At 37.0% G+C, this 22031-nt stretch overlaps 1 protein-coding gene across 2 annotated transcripts in view; it reads right to left on the reverse strand.

Annotated features, from left to right (window-relative positions):
• Positions 1 to 6616: 6616 nt before the first annotated feature.
• PARVA (parvin alpha) overlaps positions 6617 to 22031 on the reverse strand; it is a 65997-nt gene continuing 50582 nt past the window's right edge. For both annotated transcript variants that reach the window (XM_086613368.1, XM_086613367.1), the window contains exons 6-13: positions 21894 to 22009; positions 16313 to 16371; positions 15234 to 15253; positions 13790 to 13851; positions 13053 to 13121; positions 11295 to 11396; positions 10406 to 10478; positions 6617 to 6693 (exon numbers count right to left, since the gene is read on the reverse strand). In XM_086613368.1, the coding sequence (XP_086469494.1) occupies positions 6617 to 6693; positions 10406 to 10478; positions 11295 to 11396; positions 13053 to 13121; positions 13790 to 13851; positions 15234 to 15253; positions 16313 to 16371; positions 21894 to 22009 (578 nt within the window). The remainder of the gene's footprint in view (positions 6694 to 10405; positions 10479 to 11294; positions 11397 to 13052; positions 13122 to 13789; positions 13852 to 15233; positions 15254 to 16312; positions 16372 to 21893; positions 22010 to 22031) is intronic.

Consider the following 22031-nt stretch of genomic DNA (forward strand, 5'->3'; position numbering starts at 1 on the left):
TGCCATTTTCCTAAAACACAGCTTGTAGATGATGTGGTGCTCATGTTCCCATGTGAGCTCACCTAATGGCTAGAGAACAGGTAGGAAGTGGGGGACGAAACTATTATTTGCCTTGCCTGAGGAAATGCAAACCTAACCCAGGCTGTGTGGGGAAGGAATACCTTCTGTTGGCGCTGTTTTGACAGACAGCCAAGTCCTGGAAGAGAGGAGCGAGGGTCACCAGGAACTTTGCAGTGAAACAGAGGTGATCTTAGTCCTGGTTCCTTTTCAAAATGTATTTGGTATTTTAGCACCCTTCAGTTGACTAAAATACAGAAGCAGGACTTACAGGAGGCCCAGAAGACAGGTTCTTCCCCTAAATCCTTTTCCACCTTTCCACCAACCTAACCACCACTTACGCTCCCTCTTCTGCTCTCTTTATCTGTCAGTTAATATGGAATTACTTTATACACAGAGCTGCAACTTCAGCCTATGAGTTAACAGTGCCCTTCCAACAACACTAAAAAAAGCACATCACCTCAAATTTATATTGCAGGTTACAGCGCTCTTCTAAGGAGGAGGAAAAATAACTCACACAGGCACAGAAAAGCATTAAACCCAGATCTTGTACTTTCTGGGTGAATAGCGATGAAGCAATTTAGGTAGCCAGACCATGACCTTTTTGTTGTACGGCAATGTTTGAAGGAGAGCAAGTCTACTTGGTCTTCAGGACAAAATTCATAAAATTCAGGGCAAAAGCTGTAAGTGCAGATGGAGAGGCTTAAGACTGTAGATCCTAAGCAGAGATACTTCTTTCCAGACCCAAGTAATAGGCTGGGATTGAAGAATGGCATTAAAACTCCCCCTGTTAGTGTTCCCTGTTGATTAGGCAGCTCTGTTTGGTGGTTTCAGCTTTACGAGCGGACCTAAAGATCAAAACACCTGCTTCTGGATTGATTCCAGTAATTCAGTGGCTAAAAATGTCGATCTGTAGTACTTTAGATGCCTATATTTTTGACTGGTTCCAAGCTCTGCATTGAAGCTCCTGCATTAAAGGGTCACAACAAAAACAAGCTTAGAAAAAAGTAGATCTCACAATCTTCCTAAATGCAGATTATTTTCTGAAATTGACAGTTTAATTTTGATCATTTTAACATTTCACTCACATTTCGTTAAATTTCAAATTAACAAAATTACTCTGCAGAAAATTGCATCATACTCAGCTGCAATATCACCATGGAAGTGTTCAGCACAGTAATATAAAAGCAAAGGTATACTTTGCTATTTTGAGTCAAATACGGCATTTTCCTGACCTGCTGCTGTTAATCACTTCAAGCATATGTTTACATGGCTGTTTTTGCCAACCCACTTTCAGCTGTCAGCAGCACCCCACAGAAAATAATAATAAACATCGAGTACACCCACAAAGAGGTAACTGAGAATGGGTTAGATGTATAGAGAGGTATGGAAGCTCTAAGAACATAAACCATACAGCCTTTCTAATTTTTTGCCATACACCTCATACTTTGACACAACAACCACATACAGTGTTGATTTTCAGGTGCAAATTTTATTGTGGATCATAACAAAGATTTCAGAAAAAGCACAGGAAAAAATCAGCAAGAGTGTCTTTCTTACACACTACGTAAAATATATTCTGTGAAAGCTAATAACTCTGCAGTTGAAGGCAATGCAGCTTAATTTAACCATTATTTTCAGATACACGTTAAGAAACAAATTTTGCAAATATTCTTTTTTCTCAAATAGTTTGATATTGAAATTGAGAACTAAATATTTCAATGACATTAACATCATTGTAGAGCGTGTGGTATTAAACCGTTAGACACAAAAGAAAATCTCATTATTGCAAAAAGAGATAGTCACAATGAAAATATTGTAAAAATAATAAAATTAGCCCTAGTAAATGTTGAATGACTCAAAGTCTCTTTGGAAAATCTGTGGATGCTGAGGTATGTACAATTTTTGAATTTTGGTGCTGCTCTCCATTTTTCATGTGACACATGGAAATGAAATATCTTACTTTAAACTAATTATAGCTTTCTATGAATGATTTCTTCAGCCTTTAATTGTACTTTAACTGTAAAGAGAAAACCCACACTAATTCCTATAGTAAAATGACAGAAGTCTATTAGGTAACAGTGTAGAAAATCTTGGAAGAGGTCTTCAAGGCACTGTTCTCTCTTTGGGTGCTTGGCACACACTTAGGCCATTCATGAAGGCTGTTTTGATAAGAAGACAAGAATAACAAAAACTAGACCTAAAGCTAGTATCTAGTACATTAAATATCATATATATCTTTCTCTAATGAAGTAAACCCCATTACTTTCAAAAGCCATTCTGCTTTACAACACTGGCTGGCAGTAAGGTGTCTGCTAAATTAATCCAACACATGAATTTAAAAACATACTTTAAGAACATAAGTAAGAACAAAAGTCAACCAAGCAGCATTTACCCCAATCAATACAGTCTATCTGAATGTAAACCATTCCCAAGTACTGTAACTCTCTGTAAAACAGAAAGGATCAAATGCTCTGTTGATTAAATGCCACTGGTTTACATGGAGATATGCCAATCAGAAATTTGGTCCACAGTCAACTGAAATAAATTAGGACCTTATCCAGCACTCGCTGGTCCACTTCAACTCCTAAAAGATATAGCTGTAAGGGCTGCTGCCCCCGTAACAAAAAGATATCTAATGACTAAGAAATGTGAAGAACTAGATATTCTGCAGTGATCTCATTTAATAAGAAATTTGGTGCATCTGTAACTCCATGGGAAATACAGAGCAATCCAATTCTGGACTTTATGTGTGTATCTCAGGTAAAATTATGCAAAGATTCTCTCAATATCTTTTTTTTTTCTAGGTCCTGTTCTTTATGGCAGCTAAATGCCAGTCAGCTGGGAAAGAAATCTGAAAGGAGTTAACCTCAAGATATTAGGATTTTAGATAATTATTTTGACAACATCTTTTTGACATACTACTAAGAATCTGCAGCTTCTCTTCGAAAAAAGCAAGTTTTCCCTGGTTGACAGAGCACCCCAGGATCCATCAGTAGGGAAAGGATGCCTATCTCCAACCACAAAACAAATCTGGATACCATATTTCTGGATGCAACAAATGGATTAGAAGTCAAAGAAGCACCTAAAACTCTGTTCTTCTGTCAGTTTCATAATGCCTCATCAGCAGAAATGTTTACTTTTGTTTGTTACTCAAGGCAGACTAATAATCCACCAGTGTTCGGTAGACTCAGCTACCTGTGGACCTTCATGAGACAAGCACATTGGTCTGGTGGATGACATCCAAGTAATACCATGAGATCTTAAGGCAGCAGCTTGGATTCATACTACCCGGCTTTAGAAACCTAGCCAAAGGGCTGAGATAGCATGTCAGAGGCTCCCTCTGGGACCAGCAGAGAAACTGGCTCCTCCAGGTGACTATTCATATCTTACACAGGCTAAATCCATTGATTTGGATCTATTTAATCATTTAAAGTAATTATAAATAAAACCAGGACTGATCTAAACAACTTCTACCTTCATATAAACAGTGAGGAAAATTCTGCATTCAGCTGTACATCGATATACACTGCTCTGTATCAAGAACAAAAACATCCTAGGTGTCAGCAGAATTTGGCCCAGCTAACTTAGCACTTCACTTCCCTGAAGGAAGGCACTGGCCTACACTGACTGCTGAAAAGCAAACTGTCTACAGTAGTATTCTATATTTCTGTAATATTCTGTATCAAAGCAATAAATATTAGATATAATCTGTATATTAGATTTCATAGTTATCTGATAGCTATTTAAATCTACACTGTCAAAAATATAAGCAGTGACCCACTCCTACATGGCAGCATATACTATTTGTGTGAATGTGTTAAAACTACCACATGGGTCTATATTTACATAGGACACTCTTGTTTGTATAGCAGATTTTAATTTACATAAATTCTAACCATACGATAGATAATTGTATAAAGGTTGGATATTGTTTAAAGGTTTCTATGGTTCTGCATAATTGCATTTCAGTATGAGGATTTCATCATCCTGTCTCAGTTTTATGTTTTTGAAGGATGGAAAAGGGAGTCTGACAGACTTCAAAATCTCCAATAATGTTATACCAATATAGCACAGGAATACTTATTTCGAGTCCAGGTAAAAAACAGTTTCACTGTTCCTAATCTTTTTCCCTTACATATATAAATCTCCTCTTTAAAGAAAGCGTACTCCTGAAAACAAGGGAAATCAAAATGTTTTGGCATTGCCGAGACGTAAAAGAGTATTTCAGCTGAGCGTGGCCTGCAGAAAAAGCATCATACATCTTTAAATTAACAATTAAAATTACTACAATCTAGGTGTGCAAACAAAAACTTGCATGTGAAACATTAAAATAAACTGAAATTGTTGCTGGTACATACATGAGAAGTTCTGTCTCAGTTTGTTCAAAAAATGCTTTGTTAATTCCTATCATTTAGCTTCTCAGATGTTAAAGATACAATGAACGCGTGTTCATTTTCACTGAGGTCAAAACATCCAGTTATTTACCTGTGTAAAAGGCAAATAATTATTATTTTCTTTACCTCTAATTTCAGAAACTCAGTTAAAAATATAGAGGTAAAAAATATTTCAGTAGATATTTAGAATGCTTTTAACAATCAGATAACAATTTATGAGTTCAGAGAACATCCAGGTATTGTTCTTTGAATTAGTATTGATTTTCCTTTGCAAAAGTTGATGTTTACTTCTGAGAATAATGACTTCTGTGGCCCCCAGCAGAAGTCAGTATCATTTTGTCATTAAACATCAGTTAGTGTTCATCAAAGACAGAACGTAATTGCTTGTCTTCTCTTCATGTTAGTGCTGAACTGGAAAACTCTACATTAGAAAAAAAAGAAAATTGAAAAATATGTAGTGCTTTGTATACTAAGTAACATATAGCTCTTATTGACTGTTCTTGCCAGCACTGCATTTCTTCAGATGAACAGACTCAAGAGCTAAAAGATTGTCTTCCCTTTCACCTATACGAGTTCTGCCATAATTGGATGACTATTAACCAGTCTCCTTCCTGCACCAAGCAGTCCAAAGATTTCTAAACAGTCGTCCAGTAATTTCTGTCTAAGGATTTTTTTCCTTACTGTGTAACCCAGGATCCCAAGAATCTGTGGTTGCACACTTCTTTTAGAAAGGGATCTAATACTAACATCAAGACTTCTGGCAAGTTATTAATTTACTCTTCAACTTACGCCAGTGCAGTTTTTGATGATTAACACTCCTGTTGGGCAGTCTCTATCAGCTTCTTTATAGAAACATAACCGGTGCTTGATATCAAGTTCAAGGGAAGACTCAACTCCCATTTCTCTTTTCTGTTTTTGTTAAAGCTACAATTAAACAGGTGACAGCTTATACTTAGTTATGATTAGGGAAAAGTACTCTTAATAGCCATGTAAAATGACCAAAGAACCTTACGCTGTAACAGAGTCTTTGCAGATGGGAGTAGTTTTGACCTAAAAGCAGTGCTTTTGTATTGGAAAGGCTACAGGAATGTTTCTGGAAAATAAATATTTTGGGGGGGGGTTGTACATTATGCAGCAAAATACTTTCATCATAAAATCAACCAAAGGGAATGATTCTAAATCTTATTTGGCAGTAAATCTATACTTGCAACCTGGTAATCCTGTGTTTGAACTACTAAAGGAAAAAGCCATTCTTTCACTTTCTAATACTATGTAATAATACAAATATATGGCTATCACCCAGCTGGCTTGTAATTACCTAATTAAGGTTTAGGCCCTGCCTACAAAAGGCGGGCCATTTCCTCCTGGCTGCATAAGATGCAACGACATCCTTGGAGCCGCAGCCCAGGCTGGTGAGCAACACAAATATTACAGGGAAACTGTATTATACAGGTGTGTTTTCCTGAAATGTGTACTTTGCAAAAAAGATCTCCTCGAACAAAACCAAGTGACAAGCTGCAAAGTGTGCTTATGCAGAATGCTCAATAACACATATTTAAAGCAGTGTATCACATTATAATAAGTCTGAAGGAATGAGTAGCTGTTTCCGTTTGTACCCATAAAATTCAAGCCTACCAGCTCTAGTCAGGTTGAGTGCTTGAGAAAGTCTCTTCTTTTTAGCTGTGAAGAGAACAAGTGTATTTAATTGTCTTTCCCCACGCACATTTCTCATCATTAGAATGTAACCATTTTATCATGGATAGAAAATCGCCAGATTAGAAAAGATATGCGTAAAACATATTAAAATAGTTACATGGTGCTGAATCTTCCTATGATTGGCTTCAAAGGTTGATTTGAATTAAAATTACCAAATTTTTTTTCATTCTTGCTTCATCTACTACAAAAGAGTGTGAAGAGAGTTATTATTGAGACATGAATTCTCTCAGAATATACCCGAATACATTCTTCCAAATTTTTTTCTTCATAATTTATATTAATTTTAAATCTACTATGAATATAGTAGTGCAGGAATAATCAACTAAAAATTCTTCAACTAAATGGTTTAGTTCCTTTTAGGATAAATACGCTGAGGAATACTAATGAAAAATATGCTAGTTATGATGCTTTTTTGTCAGCCCTCCTGTATGTCCCAAATCAATTCTTCACTCCACGTTCCTGTATTTGGTAAACAAATTGTACAGTACTCTCAGTGTAGACTTCAAGTCGCAATTTACAATATCTGGAAAAGAAGACAAGGAGAAAAAACATTAGTAACTTTATTAGCTCAAAACATTTTCAGAAAAAGTGCCTATTCTCTACTTCTTTTCCTTGCTCAGATCCATATCCATGAATATTCAAATCACAGAGATAGTAAGAAAGAGTGGAAATATAAACAAAGCACAGTTTTTAAACTGGCAACTCAAAAATCCTTATTTCAACCACTTTTAGTGAGGGATACAAACGGCTAATGGCGCTGATGTACAAATGCAACCAAGGTTTAGATGCCCGCGAGACAAATTGTGCCTAGGATTACGTATATTTATATGACTGAATCTTCAGTCAGTTGTGGCCGAAAAGTAATGATTTTGGAAAAATCGTCAGGTAGGAACCAATGAACTCTTCTCTTACATAAGAGCTGCAGGATTTGGCCCATTCTGGGCTTCAGTATCCTTTATTAGGGCTAATTTCAGCAAGATAGCTAGAGGTGAGTTTAAATTTTCTAAAGCATCTAAAGAAGCTAGTGTCCTTCGAAGACTTCTGAAAATGCTTTGGGTTAGCTAATGTACATGGCTGAATCGGCCCTTAGAAACTCAACATCTAAAGCGAAGGATTTATATGAAACAAAAAGCTAATGAATACCTGCTGTTTCCAAGAGAAGTTGTTGAGAAAGTCAATATTATTTCACAAGAAATCTATAAAGCAAACTGACAAGTACTACTGCAGCAGTCTATGCTAGTGCTTCAAGGAATATTCAAATACGGACTCAGAATTGCCCTCAGAAAGAATAGAACAGAACAGAATAGAATTAGAATGAGAATTGTCCTATCTCTTTCTGCTGACTATAGGAACTCAATCCCCTAACTTTCTTGGAATTGGCCATGAAGTGTAAACCAGATGGTGTGCATATTCCCATTATCTTCAAAACCTCCAAGTAAACCTAGTAGATTGTGTATGTAATCATCAGATAGTTTTGCCATTATATTTGTTTACACTGATGCTTCTCAGAGATTGTGAAGCGGTTATACTTTGAAGAATGAATCCAATCAAACCTATGCATGGTGTCCCAAAGCGTGCCAACTTTGAAGGGCTAAAGATATCAGCTACATGACAAACTGACATCCACGGACAAAGGGCAAAAACACTCAAACCTAGATTTTATGCTGAACCTATGCATGGTCATGAAACCACGGCCACATGGTATGGCATCCAATCATTATTACCCAGCTGGACTGAGTTGAATACAATGAACTAAACTAATTAACTCAAGGTACAGACCCTGCCTACAAAAGGCAGGCCATTTCCTCCTGGCTGCGGAAGATGCAACAGCATCCTTGGTGCCGCAGCCCAGGCTGGTGAGCAACAACATGGTTTTCTGGCTCTTAATAAACCAGATCAAAAATGCTTGGTATAAAATGAAGAGAAAACACCAAAAGCAGGAAGGGCACATTGCTCCCACAACATCATGTTATACCCTGCAATACTGTCTGCACAGAGTCCTCTTTCAGGCCAAGAGCAAGCTGCGTAACACCTCTTTCAGGCCAGCAGCAAGCTGCGTAACACCTTCATTTCTTAATACAGAACTTCAAATGAATAAAGAGACAACTTTGACAGGTCTTTGCAGAGTTACCAGAAGACTCTACCACCACAACAGAATTCCACAGAAAGGTCCTAACTATAAAGAAGCATGCTCCCAGAGAAACACGAGTTATTCTCATTGCCACATGTGTTTCACCAACATGTATAACATTTTACTGGTTGCAATTTTTGAAAAGAGAAACTTGAGTTTGGCTTTGATGTACACATTTCAAGAAATAATCTGAAAAAGCTCAAACTGCAAATGAATTCATTACGGACTCAGTAGATTAATGTTACAGCCATTTTTAAAGTAAAAGGTCACAGAAAGCTTTTTAATACCTTTTCAATTATGTTGCAAATAACCCAAATAAACTGTTGACCCCATAAAAATCATTGGTTTTCATACTCATTTATCTAACCACATTCTTTTTTCCACTAAATATGTTTTTCATATTCTAAAGCACTTTTCAGTGTATTTTTTCCTCAAGAACCTCAAAGAAACAGTGTAGGAATTTAAAGAGTATTTAGTATACACATTTAGGGCAAGATCCTTTACAATACTCTTTTGCTCACTGGAAATTTTTAGTACGGGCATTGTGCCCAGTGTAACAACACATAAAACAGATGTGTTTTTCCATTCACATTGGGCAGGAAGTTTCATATTAAGCATTTCAATAATTGCACAAGAAATGTCTTATATATGCTGAAATATCCTTATGGCTTGATTTATACTGGAAAAATTAGCTGTCCCCTAGAGCAATAAATACCTGAAAAATTAAATGCCATAAGAATTTTAAACCCCCATGGGGAGTAAGGGATCACAGATACTCTCTGTTTTACTTGGATCCCTAAATTTCACTATTTCCCCCCTTCTCTCTGACTATTTCAAACATAAAAGTTTGTGATACAGTCACCACTGTTTTAGTTAAGCATGATTGTGGATAAGAGTTCAAGCAATCAAAAGAAGTGAGAAAATAGGCTGGGTAGGTCCAGATTAAATGCACAGGCAGCATAGGCTCAATCCTGAGACATATTTTTGTCTGTATGTATGTGTGTGTATATATGTATGTCTGCTGCTGTTTTGATCTGGAAGTTGGGAGGGATGGAAAATAAGCAGAATAGAGCAGAACTTGACTCAGTGATGTGTGCCTGAATCTCCAGAGAGCCCTTACTATTACAAGTAGAACTCTGAGCATTAGCTTATATCAACTCCTCAGGGAACGACAATCCAGTATTATGGCAAGAAAAGACCGTGTGCACCATAGAGTGTGAACTTGCAATGGGTCTTGAAAACACATATATATTGATTATTATGGGAGGTAGCAGAAGCCCAGCTAGCACCCCTGTTGTGAAGAGTGGAGCAGAAGCTGCACATTCAGCTCCTGCATGGTAAGAAATGGTAACATCTCATGGGAGAAACCACAAGAGTACCATATAACATGGCGAATCAAGGGCCTGAAAAGCTGGATTTAAACCCTGTATTTATATGAGCAGAGAGGAGTGGAATCCTGGTCCTGCTAAAATCAGCAGCAAAACCCTTATCTTCCCTGAAGATGCATTTTACTTTCAGTCTCCAGCTCTAAATCTAACTTAAATATGCACGATTAGGTCCTGCATTCAAAGGCAGTTATGTGAACATTTGAAATTCTTCTTCCACAACATCTACCTCTTTTGTGAAAATCTTGTAAATTACACTGGAATACTTGAGGTTTAGTATGAAGATGTGGGATGGGGGAAAATGGAGTAATTGGCGCAATTCATATCTGCCAGTGACACCATTCACAATTGTATTCTTTTTCTTTCTGTGAATATCTGAGTATTACTGCATACATTTGGTCACGCAAATCTTGCCTTGGCCATTCAAGAAAGGAAGCCTTGCAACGTTTGAAAAAACACATCTATCAGCCATTTAAAATATAGAGTTACCCGAGCACTTCAAAATGTATCTTGCCTTTCACTCTTGGATTAATATTTTAACCTTCATTTAGCTATACTATAATCATAGAATCATTTAGGTTGGAAAAGACCTTTAAACTTCATCGAGTCCACCCATTAACCTAACACTGCCAAGTCCACTAATGTTATGAGATAAGATCTGGATCCAATGCAAATACAAAAAATACAATGCAAAGATACAAAAAAGGTAGAATAGATACCTTCTGGTCTTGGCTTTGGTTTTTCCAATCCACCATCTTGCATTAGCTCAAAAGCAAAGGATACATTGAGGACCTAGTAATATAATGAAGGTAGTCATTATCGTGAGCTATATACAACATAGTATAAACGGTTGAAACAAGATGTATTTAAAGCTGCACTCCCAGATGCTCAGAAGGAAAAAGTAGTACAGGCTCCACATATCAATGGAAGACATGGTCCATGGAATCCAGACAATCCATTGTTTTGTTTTGTTTTGTTTTTCTGGGTGGTGATGGTGGTTTCAGAAATATAAAATTAATTGAAAAATAACATGTGAACTAATACTACCCATAGAATAATTACTAACAAGTAAGAATAGCCCACCTCCCGCATGTTTAAAAATTGGAACATAATGGGCTGTGAAGTGCTATTGTTTTAAACAGACAACTGGATTGCCTGGATAGCGACAGACACTGGGGTAACGCTTGGTCTTAAAACAATACATAGTTCATATAAGAATTTGTGCTTCCAAAAACCATGAAAACTTTCAAATGTTAAATTCTTGGATTTTGGACACAAAAAATCATTTTTGTCGTCAATTTATGTGTACAATTCTTAATGAACAGTAAGTCTGGTTCAATGACAGCATCACACAATGGCTGACAAAATCAGTTCATACTTGCTAACCACTGCATCATTAACATAATTTTCCCTTTTATTCCAGATAAGCATTAATCCTGAGATCTTAAAAATGTTTGGAAATGGTTACCAAACCTCCTCTTCAGTTCAGTCCTCTCTTGATTTCAGCTATCTACATCAAGCTTATGCAGAAAGGTTTGTGTCATCCTTGTACTACTAGACATGTTTATATATTTGTTTGTTTTTAAGAGAAAAATGAAACCTAATTACCTTTTGTTCAAAACTATCAGGAGTCAAGAAAAAGCTGTGCAGAGGAACAAAATAGCCTTCTAGCAGACCCATTAGCAGAACCAAGTACACACCATCTGCAAACTGTAAAAAAAAACGTTTCTCAGTACATTTTCTGAAAAATAACTCATTGCTTTGCTTAATGAAGATGATGTATATTGTCTAAAGTAGAACTGTCAACAAACTACTAATACAAATATTTTAAGTTGCAAATAAAAGATCTCATCTCACTTCTTTGATTCCTTGTATTTAGTTAGTAAGTTCTGTTATGTCTTCTCCAAAACAGACCTAAAGCTAAATATATACATGCAGAATAAAGTTCCTGGAAAGAGAGGCAGGCAGTCAGTGGCTTTGATCTATGCTTTTGCTTTCCATTCTACTAGTTATGGAGAATCAGAACAGCCACCTTTCAACCTCTCAAATGGCATGCACTCCCTGAGCAGAGAAAAGTAGAATGAATGTTGAATCTCATGATTGCACAGTGCAACGTATGCACACTGAAATTCAGTATATTGGAGGAAATAAAGGAACAAAGAATCATCTTTATCCATGTTCTGCAAGTCTGAGTCGATCTAATTTTAAGTGTATGTAATTACAGACGGAAGATACCTAATTGCTATATGTTCATTTCTGTCTAAAAAAATAGCAACATCCATAAGATTTTGTTAAAGGCCTCTCGCTTTTACCCCTGTGGCATCAGGTCTATCCGTGCAGTGAGATATCCTCACAATCAAACTGAGTTATCGTAAACAACCCATCACCCTCCTGAGGTAGATAATTTTCTTTCAACTGATAGAAATACCATCCCTCATCTTAGGGAATACTGTTTCAGATAAATGCTTAAGGAGTGTCTAGGTATATTTGAATAACATGTTTCTTCCAAAAGTAAACAATTCATTAAGGAGACAAAGGGAACACCCTTCTGAAAGCCCTTACATGTTATTTTCATCTAAATCTTAATTTTACCTTTGAAAAATCTCTTATCAGATTGATAGCTATTTAAATAAATAAGAGATTCTTAATAACATGAACCAAGACATAATAAAGCTTGTCCTAAAGACGTGTGGGTTTTTCGATAGTGCGGATACCATGCTTCCTGCCTGACCTTGTAATTTTCTTACGATAACTGCTGCAATTGTCCACATGGGCATGTATTAATACAGCAGGATTAAGCTTTTCTTTTAGCTTCTATCCAGTCAATTTAGCAGCTGAGAACAAGAAAGAAGACCATGTACCACATTATTTCTGTGGTGCAATCAAGCCTGCAGTCCAACTGTACAGCTGCCTATACACTTGAGCAGCTTTACTCTCAAGAACGTATCTTACTGAATAGAGTCATTGTAATGCCATGCAATTGCGTGCTTGTGTAAAGGTAGGCAGAAAACAACTGTTTGGCTTGATGTTGGATCAAATCAAGCAGACAGTTCATTCCTGACCAAAACAAGCGCAGGTTCTGCTTACAATGCTTGGCAGCATCCAAAAGGTAGCATCTGTTAATTAATTTTTGTGCTAACAGAAGTACAAAACTGTTTTAGAGAAATTTAGCTGCCCTTATGATCTCTCTGCTTGGTAAGGGTCTTCTTCATACAAACATATTTAGAACTGAAGGGTTTCCTGATGAAATAACATCTTTGAGCTCAATCAATCATAATTCAATGAAAATTCTGGATAAAGTTGAGGGCATAGTGCGTAACATTGTGCAACTGCCCGTCCTCTTTAAGAAAGGCTGTAAAATCCTACCTGGGTCTCCAGTTCAGTGACCTCCAAATTCAATTTATTCAGATGCTTGTTCACAAAGGTGATGAGAGTCTGAAATATGAAAACAATGTAGTGAATGCCTATTCAGCAGGGCAGCAGTTCAATGCATGTAGTATGAACTCCACTCTGAAGAGAATCTGTACGAGTGAAGAGACTGCAACACAATTTTTAAGTTTTAAAACTGGAATGTGACATAAAAAAAATTAAAAAAACTTTGTTTTCCCCAAGAATGAAGAACAGAAATAAAATGAACATATTGTATATAACTAAAAATACACTGTTAAAACACAGTAATTGTTTAAAAACTCTTGTAGCAGACTATAGGGAAGTGGATAATTGGACTCCGCTCAAATCTGACAGCAGCCAAAACACTCTAGGTCAGAATCTGGCAGTTGTAAACTGGATACCTCTTTGGCATCAGTACACTCGATCTACCAGTTAGGTTCTATTCAACATACGCTTTGTGAGAACTTTTTGATGGAAACTTTGATAACTACATGTTGTTCTGTGTTCCAAAGTTAAGTTCATGCTGCTAAACATTAATAACGAGTAACATTATAACCATGAATTTATATATTTGTGTGAGAATAAAGCTTAATTGTACTTAATGTATGCAAACTATGCCAATTATACACACACACACTCACTACATATGTACAAACAGATAGACACAAGCATGCACATGCACACATCTATTTTAAAAATAAAAACCTTCCAACCTTTTTCACTACATTGAGCTTGTCTGGAGCATGGTCAAATAAAGTATCAAATGCATCTCTTTCTGGAAAACATTCAGAGATGTTAATATACTGAGCAGCAGTTGTCCAAATGCAGAATAAACACTTATAAAGGCACAAACTCATTTAAGGCAATACAGTCAGCAAAATGTTTCAATATAGTCTCTTCGTATTCCAAGTAACATATATTTTGCATACTGCTCTCTTGACACAAGCTGCAAGTTACTTATTGTCTATTATTTACAAAAGGTATCATTTTCAAGTAGGATTTGGATTACCTAATAACTCTGTTTCTCAAAAACGAAGGAAGAATGCTATCTTTATGTAGAAAACCTTAAACCGCCAGACACTGGGAGCTAAGTTAGCAAATCATTTCATGCAGAAGAACATGAGTTTACATCTAGAGTCACTGCATCTACAGAGGAAGATTTTCCTCATGGGCCACTGACTGCATTGTGGTGTGCTATATTATTACCCACCTCAAACAAGTTTATGATTACATAGGTGCATTATAATTCTTTGTATAGATGATTTTGGGCCGTTCTTATATGCAATTTAAGACATTATCAGCAGGACAGGCAACCTAGGGTAGCATGACAAGTGCTACTGTAGTGACTTTCTGAAGAAAATAGAGGAGGAGAAAAAAAAAAAAAAAAGGCACCAGAGCCTTTTCTGAGCAATTTCCATTTCAACAATCACCTGAATGATATCAAATGACTCCACAAAAAGCTACATTCATATTCCTCAATAAAAAAAAAACCCTAGAGTAGATGCAAAGGCATTTGTAGAAGGCAGCGAGACTGCACAGGGGTATCATGAAGAAAAGAGGTCATACATGTATAGCCTTTTAAATCAGCTGTGAGGCAGTCACTGAAATAATAGAAGAAGCAAACGCTAAATTCTTGGTGGGATTTCACCTAGGCTCTTCAGACAAGTGTCTTCCATTGGCCAGGCATCTGGCCAGTCTCACTACTAGCAGTAAGACATACTAGGCACAGGAACTTCCATGGTGTTTAGGCCTGCTGAATAATGACTCAAAGTCATTAAAGCGTAAGAAGATAATGTATGCAAGATGCCACCAAGTTCACCAGCTGGTTTATGATAAGACATCATTTCATATTATGTTGGGAACTTATGTCCATTCATAATACTACAGTAACGTTCTGGAGGTTAAACCACAAAGCCCCTGTAAATTAACATGCTCTGAAAAGCAATTGAATGTGTTTTAAAGATGGTCAGGCTGATTTTAATGCTTTTTTCCTTTTGTAAACTGCCATGATAGCCTGTGGTGCATATATATATATATTTGACAGGGTGACTTGAAATCCTCTACCTTCCTTGCAGTTTGATCAAAGTGACCACCCATTGCAGAACTAATGTATGCTTTGGCTGCCTCAGGAAAAAGATAATAATCAAATGAACTTACCATGCCTTCCTGATAATGCCCTATGGAAAAAAAAAAAAAAAAGAACAAAACACAGTTATATATAATTTACTTGCAGACATTGCGCTGCAAAAGAAAACAGCATACGTGGCCGGATCTTCAGTTTGGTGAAAATCAGAGTAGATCCACGGAATTAAGAAAACCTTCATCAAGTTACTCCAACTGAGAATCTGGATTAGTCTGGAGTCCTTCAGTATAATATCTCCTGGCTTCGCTACAGCCTCATGAGAGGCTAGATCTCCGATTTCCTACTGTTAAACCAAATCAACACACCTTGCCTGAGTAAAGAAGGTTTTTGTTCATGTTGATTTTGTGAAAACTTTTCCCTTTGCTTTAAAGATGCATTTACCACAGCAACTACAATACAATTCCAGCCAAAACAATGCTTAGACTATGTTCTTAAGAACTGCAGCATTGTGCTCCTGTTGATCCCTCATATAACCATTACACATAAATAAATCCATAAAGATTAATAATAAGTCAATAGTCTGGCTTCTCTCCATTCTATTAGAAACTAGGATATTCTGCTATTGCTTTCTGTTGGTTTGGAATAACTCTTCTGTTACAAACTGTTCAGCGAGATGGCATGTACAGGGCTTACTACTGTCATTTTACATCCCCAAAGTCTAAATGCCAAAAATAGTCGTAACACATTCCTTTTTGAAAGATTCTAGCTCTCTATCAAATAAATACTGACATAAAAGAATGAGGTGTATCTTTCTTGTTTGTTTAAAGGACTTTTGAATAAAATAAGAAATATAATAAATACAGAAATAAATTAACAGTAGGTAAATATAAAATAGAGGTTTTGTATATCTTCACTCTGTCTTCTCTTTTATCCTGGTCTCCTGCTTCTACTTCCCCAGCTCTGTATTTCCTCACCCTTTTGCATTTTTAGATGCATGTTGCAGCTCTTGAAAAGGCTAAAATACAATCACTGGCTGATGCATCATCTTCCCTGGAACCCCAAAACCAAAATCTAAATATCAGCAAATGGTTGAATTTCTGAGATGCATCTGTGTTCAATTACTGAACTGCTGGCAAAAGTGGTGTTGACATACTCAGTGTTACCAGTTATTTCCTCTTGGATTTGTCGAGATTGGAGGATTCCTTCTCGTTTCTGGAAAAAATAAAAAAGTGACATTTTTCTCAGTAAAGTTCAATGCTTAGGGTACAGTAAAAATTATTTGTGATCCATAAACATAATTAGATAAGAAACCTGCAAAACAAGAACTTTTTTTTAAACAAACTTACAGTATTATATTATTTCACCTTGCAAGTATTTCAGAAAACTCTTTTGTACATTAATAAGAAACTTGAAACTCCACCTGTAGAAGGAAGCATTTCTTTTCCTTTCTCCATTTTTCTTAATCCACTTTTCTTTTAAAGGCCCCAATTCAGCAAGACATTTGAAACACCTAAACACATATGTAAGTATTTTAGTAGAGGTATGTCTAGATGAGTTGAATTAAACCTTGTATTTCAATGAACAGCTTGGCAGATGGTGCCCATGCTTCTCTTCTGCCAATATCTTGCTCCCAGGCTAGCTGTTCTTTCTGCCTGGTTCATACACTTCCTTTTTTGCCTCAGTGTTTTCCTTTTCTGACTTCTCTCCACACAGACAGCTCTATTGACTTGTGGTGGAAAACTAAAATGGAAGACAACTGATCACAGCCTGCTCCAGACCCTGATCATCTTGGTGTTAATATATATGCATTGACTCCGATATTCTTCAGGTGCAAGAAGCCCTTTGTACATGGTGGTGAGCAGCCTGTGTCGAGAAGCTGTAGGCAAAATGGCAGAAACCAACTGAAATGGCTGCTATTTGAGCCAGTTGGGAAACGAAGGCGTTTAAAAATCTGACATTGTTTCCAGGATGCTGATCACAGTCATCTGGTGGCAGTGTAAATACCGCACATATGTTTTGCCTCTCTTTGTGTTCTCTCGGTTAATTCTATTCACTGGAATTAGTAAAATTTTGCAATACAGAAAGAAAACTCAGGCAAATGCTGATGACTGCATGTTAAGTCTAGACATTAAGAAATTATTCATGATTCTTCGCTCCCTGTCATACAAGGAAATGAGAAAAATAAATTTATGCTGGTCCTAGATTTGCCTTCTACATGGAAAAGAGAAAAGGAGAACAACCATTTGGAAAAGTGTCCTTCATGGCATGTGAACTGGGGCTGCTGCTCTTCCCTGCCTTGAAGAAGACAGCACGTCCCCACCTGAGGCAGTCCTCGGTGTATGATGTGCTAAGCATTTGGCCAGGCCTGAGTGTATTACTCCTATACTGCATTACTACAATTTATGAGGATCAAACTTACTTTCTGCAAGAAAACCATACATGGCACCCTTTGGGGCACTGCAAACTGGCACTCGGGAGCAATCTGAACTGTCTTTTTAGCTAGATGATAGTTTCAGGGGGTTTCGGTTATATTTTTTAAAGCTCTGCTACTGAATATTTTGAACATGATTAAAAATGTATTCAGGGAGGACCTTTGAACATTAAAAAGACAGAGTGGAGTCCAGTGTGCTATATACAGAAAGACTGGGCACAGGACAGCTGCTGAGACATCTGCTGTCACATGCGTTAAAAGTCTGAAGAAAAACTACACCATTTAGAGCTATCTTCATTTCCAGCTTGTGCAGACAGCAATAAGTACTTGCACCTGAAGTTACAATCTAGTTCACGCCAGCTCAAGTTAGAATTCCACTCTGTTTGGGATTTTTGTTTATTTTTCTCTTTGCTGCAGGGTGAAAGGAAACTTTTATTTCCTCCTGATGATGACTCTGACATGCCAATGATGCCTGCTGCAGCAAAAGCTCTATCACCCTTGTCTCCTAGAGGAGCTGAGCAGCATAGCAACAGCAACTGTACTTCTCAGTGCCCAGTCCAGTGATATGGGAGAAGAAAAATGCTGCTATTACTCTGCTCTCTCTCTGCAAACATGCAAAAAATTGCTTAAAACAGACTCCAGTACCTATACAAAACATATTTCCCTTTTGATAAAATGCAGTTTACCTCAATAGGAATTCTGCACCTTAATGCTATTGTTGGGGGGGGGGGGTTGGAAGGAAAAAAAGACAAGACATCAAGCCATAGTTTTGTGCCTGGCATCTGATCACTAACATTAATGGAATTGCCACATTGCCCAAATACAACATGCATCTGCTGGACAATTAATTGACCAGCACATGTCAAGACAGACTTTCCTATGCTTTTGATTTGTAAAAAGACTGTTGAAAAAGTCTCAACAGCAACAATCAACAGAATGGAATGGACCTTAGAAATACTAGTCTAAGCACCTTCTCTGTGAAGGCTGCTTCCTATACATCTTTTGCACTTTAAAAATTCTCCACCTCAAAATTGACCCTAACACTCATGTCACTTGTTGGGAAGTTTGTATCATACTAGACAGAGACTGACACAATATTCCCAAAAATACAAAGAAGTGCAACTGAGGACTGAAAGACCAGCAATGTTCCTTAAAGAAAACAGTGGCTGTAACTGAAATAAAAAATTATAAAAATGCACATTTACTATTCAAAAGTCACTAAGAAATGAGACATGAATTAAGATTCCCCATTAAAAAGAAAAGCTGGATGCACATTTCAGCAATCACAGAAGACTTTATTTGGACAGGTTTGGCATTTTCTTCCCTCAAAGCTGAAAGACTCCACTAAAGGCCATGAAAGATCTTCCTAATCACTTATCATTTTAAAGTTGGTGACTACTCCTAGAACAACAACAAAAAAAAAATCTGAAATTTGGGTAATATGTTTGGAAGTGGAAAGGGTCTCTCTTCTTCATCTCTTTTTGCATCAGTTACATGTCAGCAGTTTTCTACAACTGAGGCCCAACTGCTTAATTTCCCACACAAAGTCCCATTCTGAAAACCTTCCCATTATTTTAATGGGTTTTGCCCATGCATTGTTGCTATCCATTTCATCTGGAAGATCATGTTTTACAATCGCTCCAAGATGAAATGCAGAACTATTCTGGAGCTTGAAAGAACAAACACATTTGTCGTAGGTTCAAAAAAAAGACTTCTTGGGAACCTAGAGGCAATGCTGCTCGGAAACATTTCAGACTTTCCCAGGGCTTTCAGAGAGGCAGTGAGACCAAGGATCTCAGATTAAGCTTGTGATGTACACCTTCTTCCAATCTCATTAATTTCCCAGCTTTGCTTAGCAGTAGTTTATGCACTCAAGAATTGCTGTCTCAGTGCTCAGAATAAGCTGAAGCCATTCTGGCTGCTCTGCCAATGCATTCTTATACTTCCTGACTTCCAGCTCGTGCACACAAACAATCTTGTCATTCAACCATTCGTGGATGGCATAAATAAATAATTTTAAAAAGACGCAAAATGATGGCAAGATCCAGCTCTCCACAAAAGCTCTCACTTGTTTCAGCAGAAATGATCAAACAAAGCCTGGACTTTGCTCAAAGTTATTCATTCTATTATGATGGAAGGAAAAGAAAATAATATAACAAAATAGCTGCAAAAGGTCCAACTATCACAGTTTATCCCAAATCAGCTTAAAACCTATATATTACTCATATTACTCTTATTGCTAACAGCTTTTGTACAAAACAGCCAAAGGAAACAAGCTTTCATAAGAACTATGCTGATTACCTGTTCGGCATGAGTACATTACTGAAATGAAAACAAAGATATTTCTGAAACAAATAAAATACACCCAGTCAACATGGCAACGCTCATATTTTATGTATTTTTAAACCTAACAAAATCATAACATGAATTAGGGTAGTCTTCCTTAAAGACTTCATAAAAGTACTTCTTCCTTTTATTTCTCTCTCTCTACTACTCCCCTCTATCAAACTGTATAGAGTAGAATTTAAAACTAGTTACCACATAGTCTATTGAGTTTCCCTAGGCATGACCTTATTTTACAGAATGTATGAGGGTTTAGAACACCAGGCGTGCAAGTTTGAACACAGAATTAGGCTTTAGGATCTGCTGATTGTTGATTAAAACTTTCATTGAGTTCGAAGGGTACATGATGAATTATATAGAACCAATCCCACAGGATATGAAAGACAGATTTAAAATACAAAAATAAAAAACTCACCCACTGTAAAATAAAAGCAAAAAACATCTCAAAACTACTGGCCCCCACCCTCTGTTAAAAGGAATCAGTATTGCCTTGGAGTTTCACTGATGGGTTTTCAACAAGGACTGGGTCTGCAGGGCGAAATCTTCTGCAACATTACTTGGATTTTATTCTGGTGCAACTGTTTTCTCTACAATTCACTGGCGCCTGAGCTACGGCTGTGTAGCTAAGAGGCAAAGCAGTGAGCCAGATTCTCCCACTACTTATTGTTTTTAAATTGGTTTATCTCTACTGACTTCAGTGGATTTGCTGTTGAACTACATTAGCCTATTAAACAAGAGGACAATTACGTCCATTGATTTCAATGGGAATTTTGTCTGGACATATGGAGTGACAGCAGAATGTAAGATCTGGTTCTTTATTTTAAGACTGTTCTTTTTCTGGTCAAGTTTCTCATCCTGAAGATGTCCTGACTGCTGCACCCCTGATTTCTTATGCAGTTTTTGGTAGAACTTTGAGATAAACCAGTGTAATTAACATATTTATAATAGTCAAAGGAAAGTGCTTGAAAATTATGTTCCTCTGAAGCCTTAGACACACGAGTGTAGATTTGCTGGGGTTCTCTTTCATCGTCTGTAGAGAAATCCATGAAGTAGAATCTGAGAGTCAATGAGTCATTAACAGGCGTCAGTGATACATCTACCAGAGACTCTCCTTCAGATTTCTCCCCAAATTACAAAACTTGTCTGATTTGAATGCTGGAAAAAGGAGTGGTTACTTTCTCACATCTGTCCCACACATTTTCAGTCACATAAAACTTGAGCAGTAGCTCTTTGCACCAGATACTTGAAGGTAACATCAGTTAAAATACATAAATAAAGACAATTACAGTGTGAAAAATAAAGGTGAAGTTAATTGGAGAAAAGAAAAACAGATTAAATGGGAACAGACCAAATAAGGTAGAGCAAGCACAAGTCCAACTGAAAGAAAAATGATGAACAGAATAAGATGAAGAGTTTGGATGGATGAGACTCTAGTAAGCAGACTGACTGACACAAAAGATTCAGTTGATGGTGTTTTTTTGCATGCTTATGAGAAAGCCAACACTGTAATCAGACTAAATTAGCATGCACAAGGCCAAAAAAGAATATTCAGTCACCTAACATGGATCTGAATGTCATAAAGGACAATTCATCATTCAGTGCCAAGAATGATTTGAATCTCTACACAAGTGAGAAAACCATCAAAAACTGGAAAAATAATAATTCTAGAGATCATACTGGGTGATAAACAAACACATTCCAACAATAATAATGCTTCATATATTTTTAATGTCGAAGTCTGGCCACTTCACAATCAAAGAAAGATATTCTGAGCAACAGCTCAATCCGGGAAAGCACTTGTGTGGTTGAAGCTCTGTCAGCAGGGAAGATGCACGTGTGTTTCTTGTCAGCCAAAGAGACACATGCATGCCCGGCCAAGCAGAAACTCTAGATGTATTTTTCAAGAAACCCCTCAGTTAATTTCACAACAGTACCAAGAGCTGTTTAACACCTCTCTTACCTGCACAACAACAACCTGAATGGATACATGATCTGGGAGTCTGATCGGTGCTCGAAAATACTGTGATAATGCAACCAGAAGATGAAGTATTGCTACAAGGCTTTTAGCATGAACAGCTGAAATAGATATTAAAAGCAC

Source organism: Tauraco erythrolophus, chromosome 6, assembly GCF_009769465.1.
Source record: "Tauraco erythrolophus isolate bTauEry1 chromosome 6, bTauEry1.pri, whole genome shotgun sequence".
In the NCBI taxonomy this organism is placed as follows: Eukaryota; Metazoa; Chordata; class Aves; order Musophagiformes; family Musophagidae; genus Tauraco; species Tauraco erythrolophus.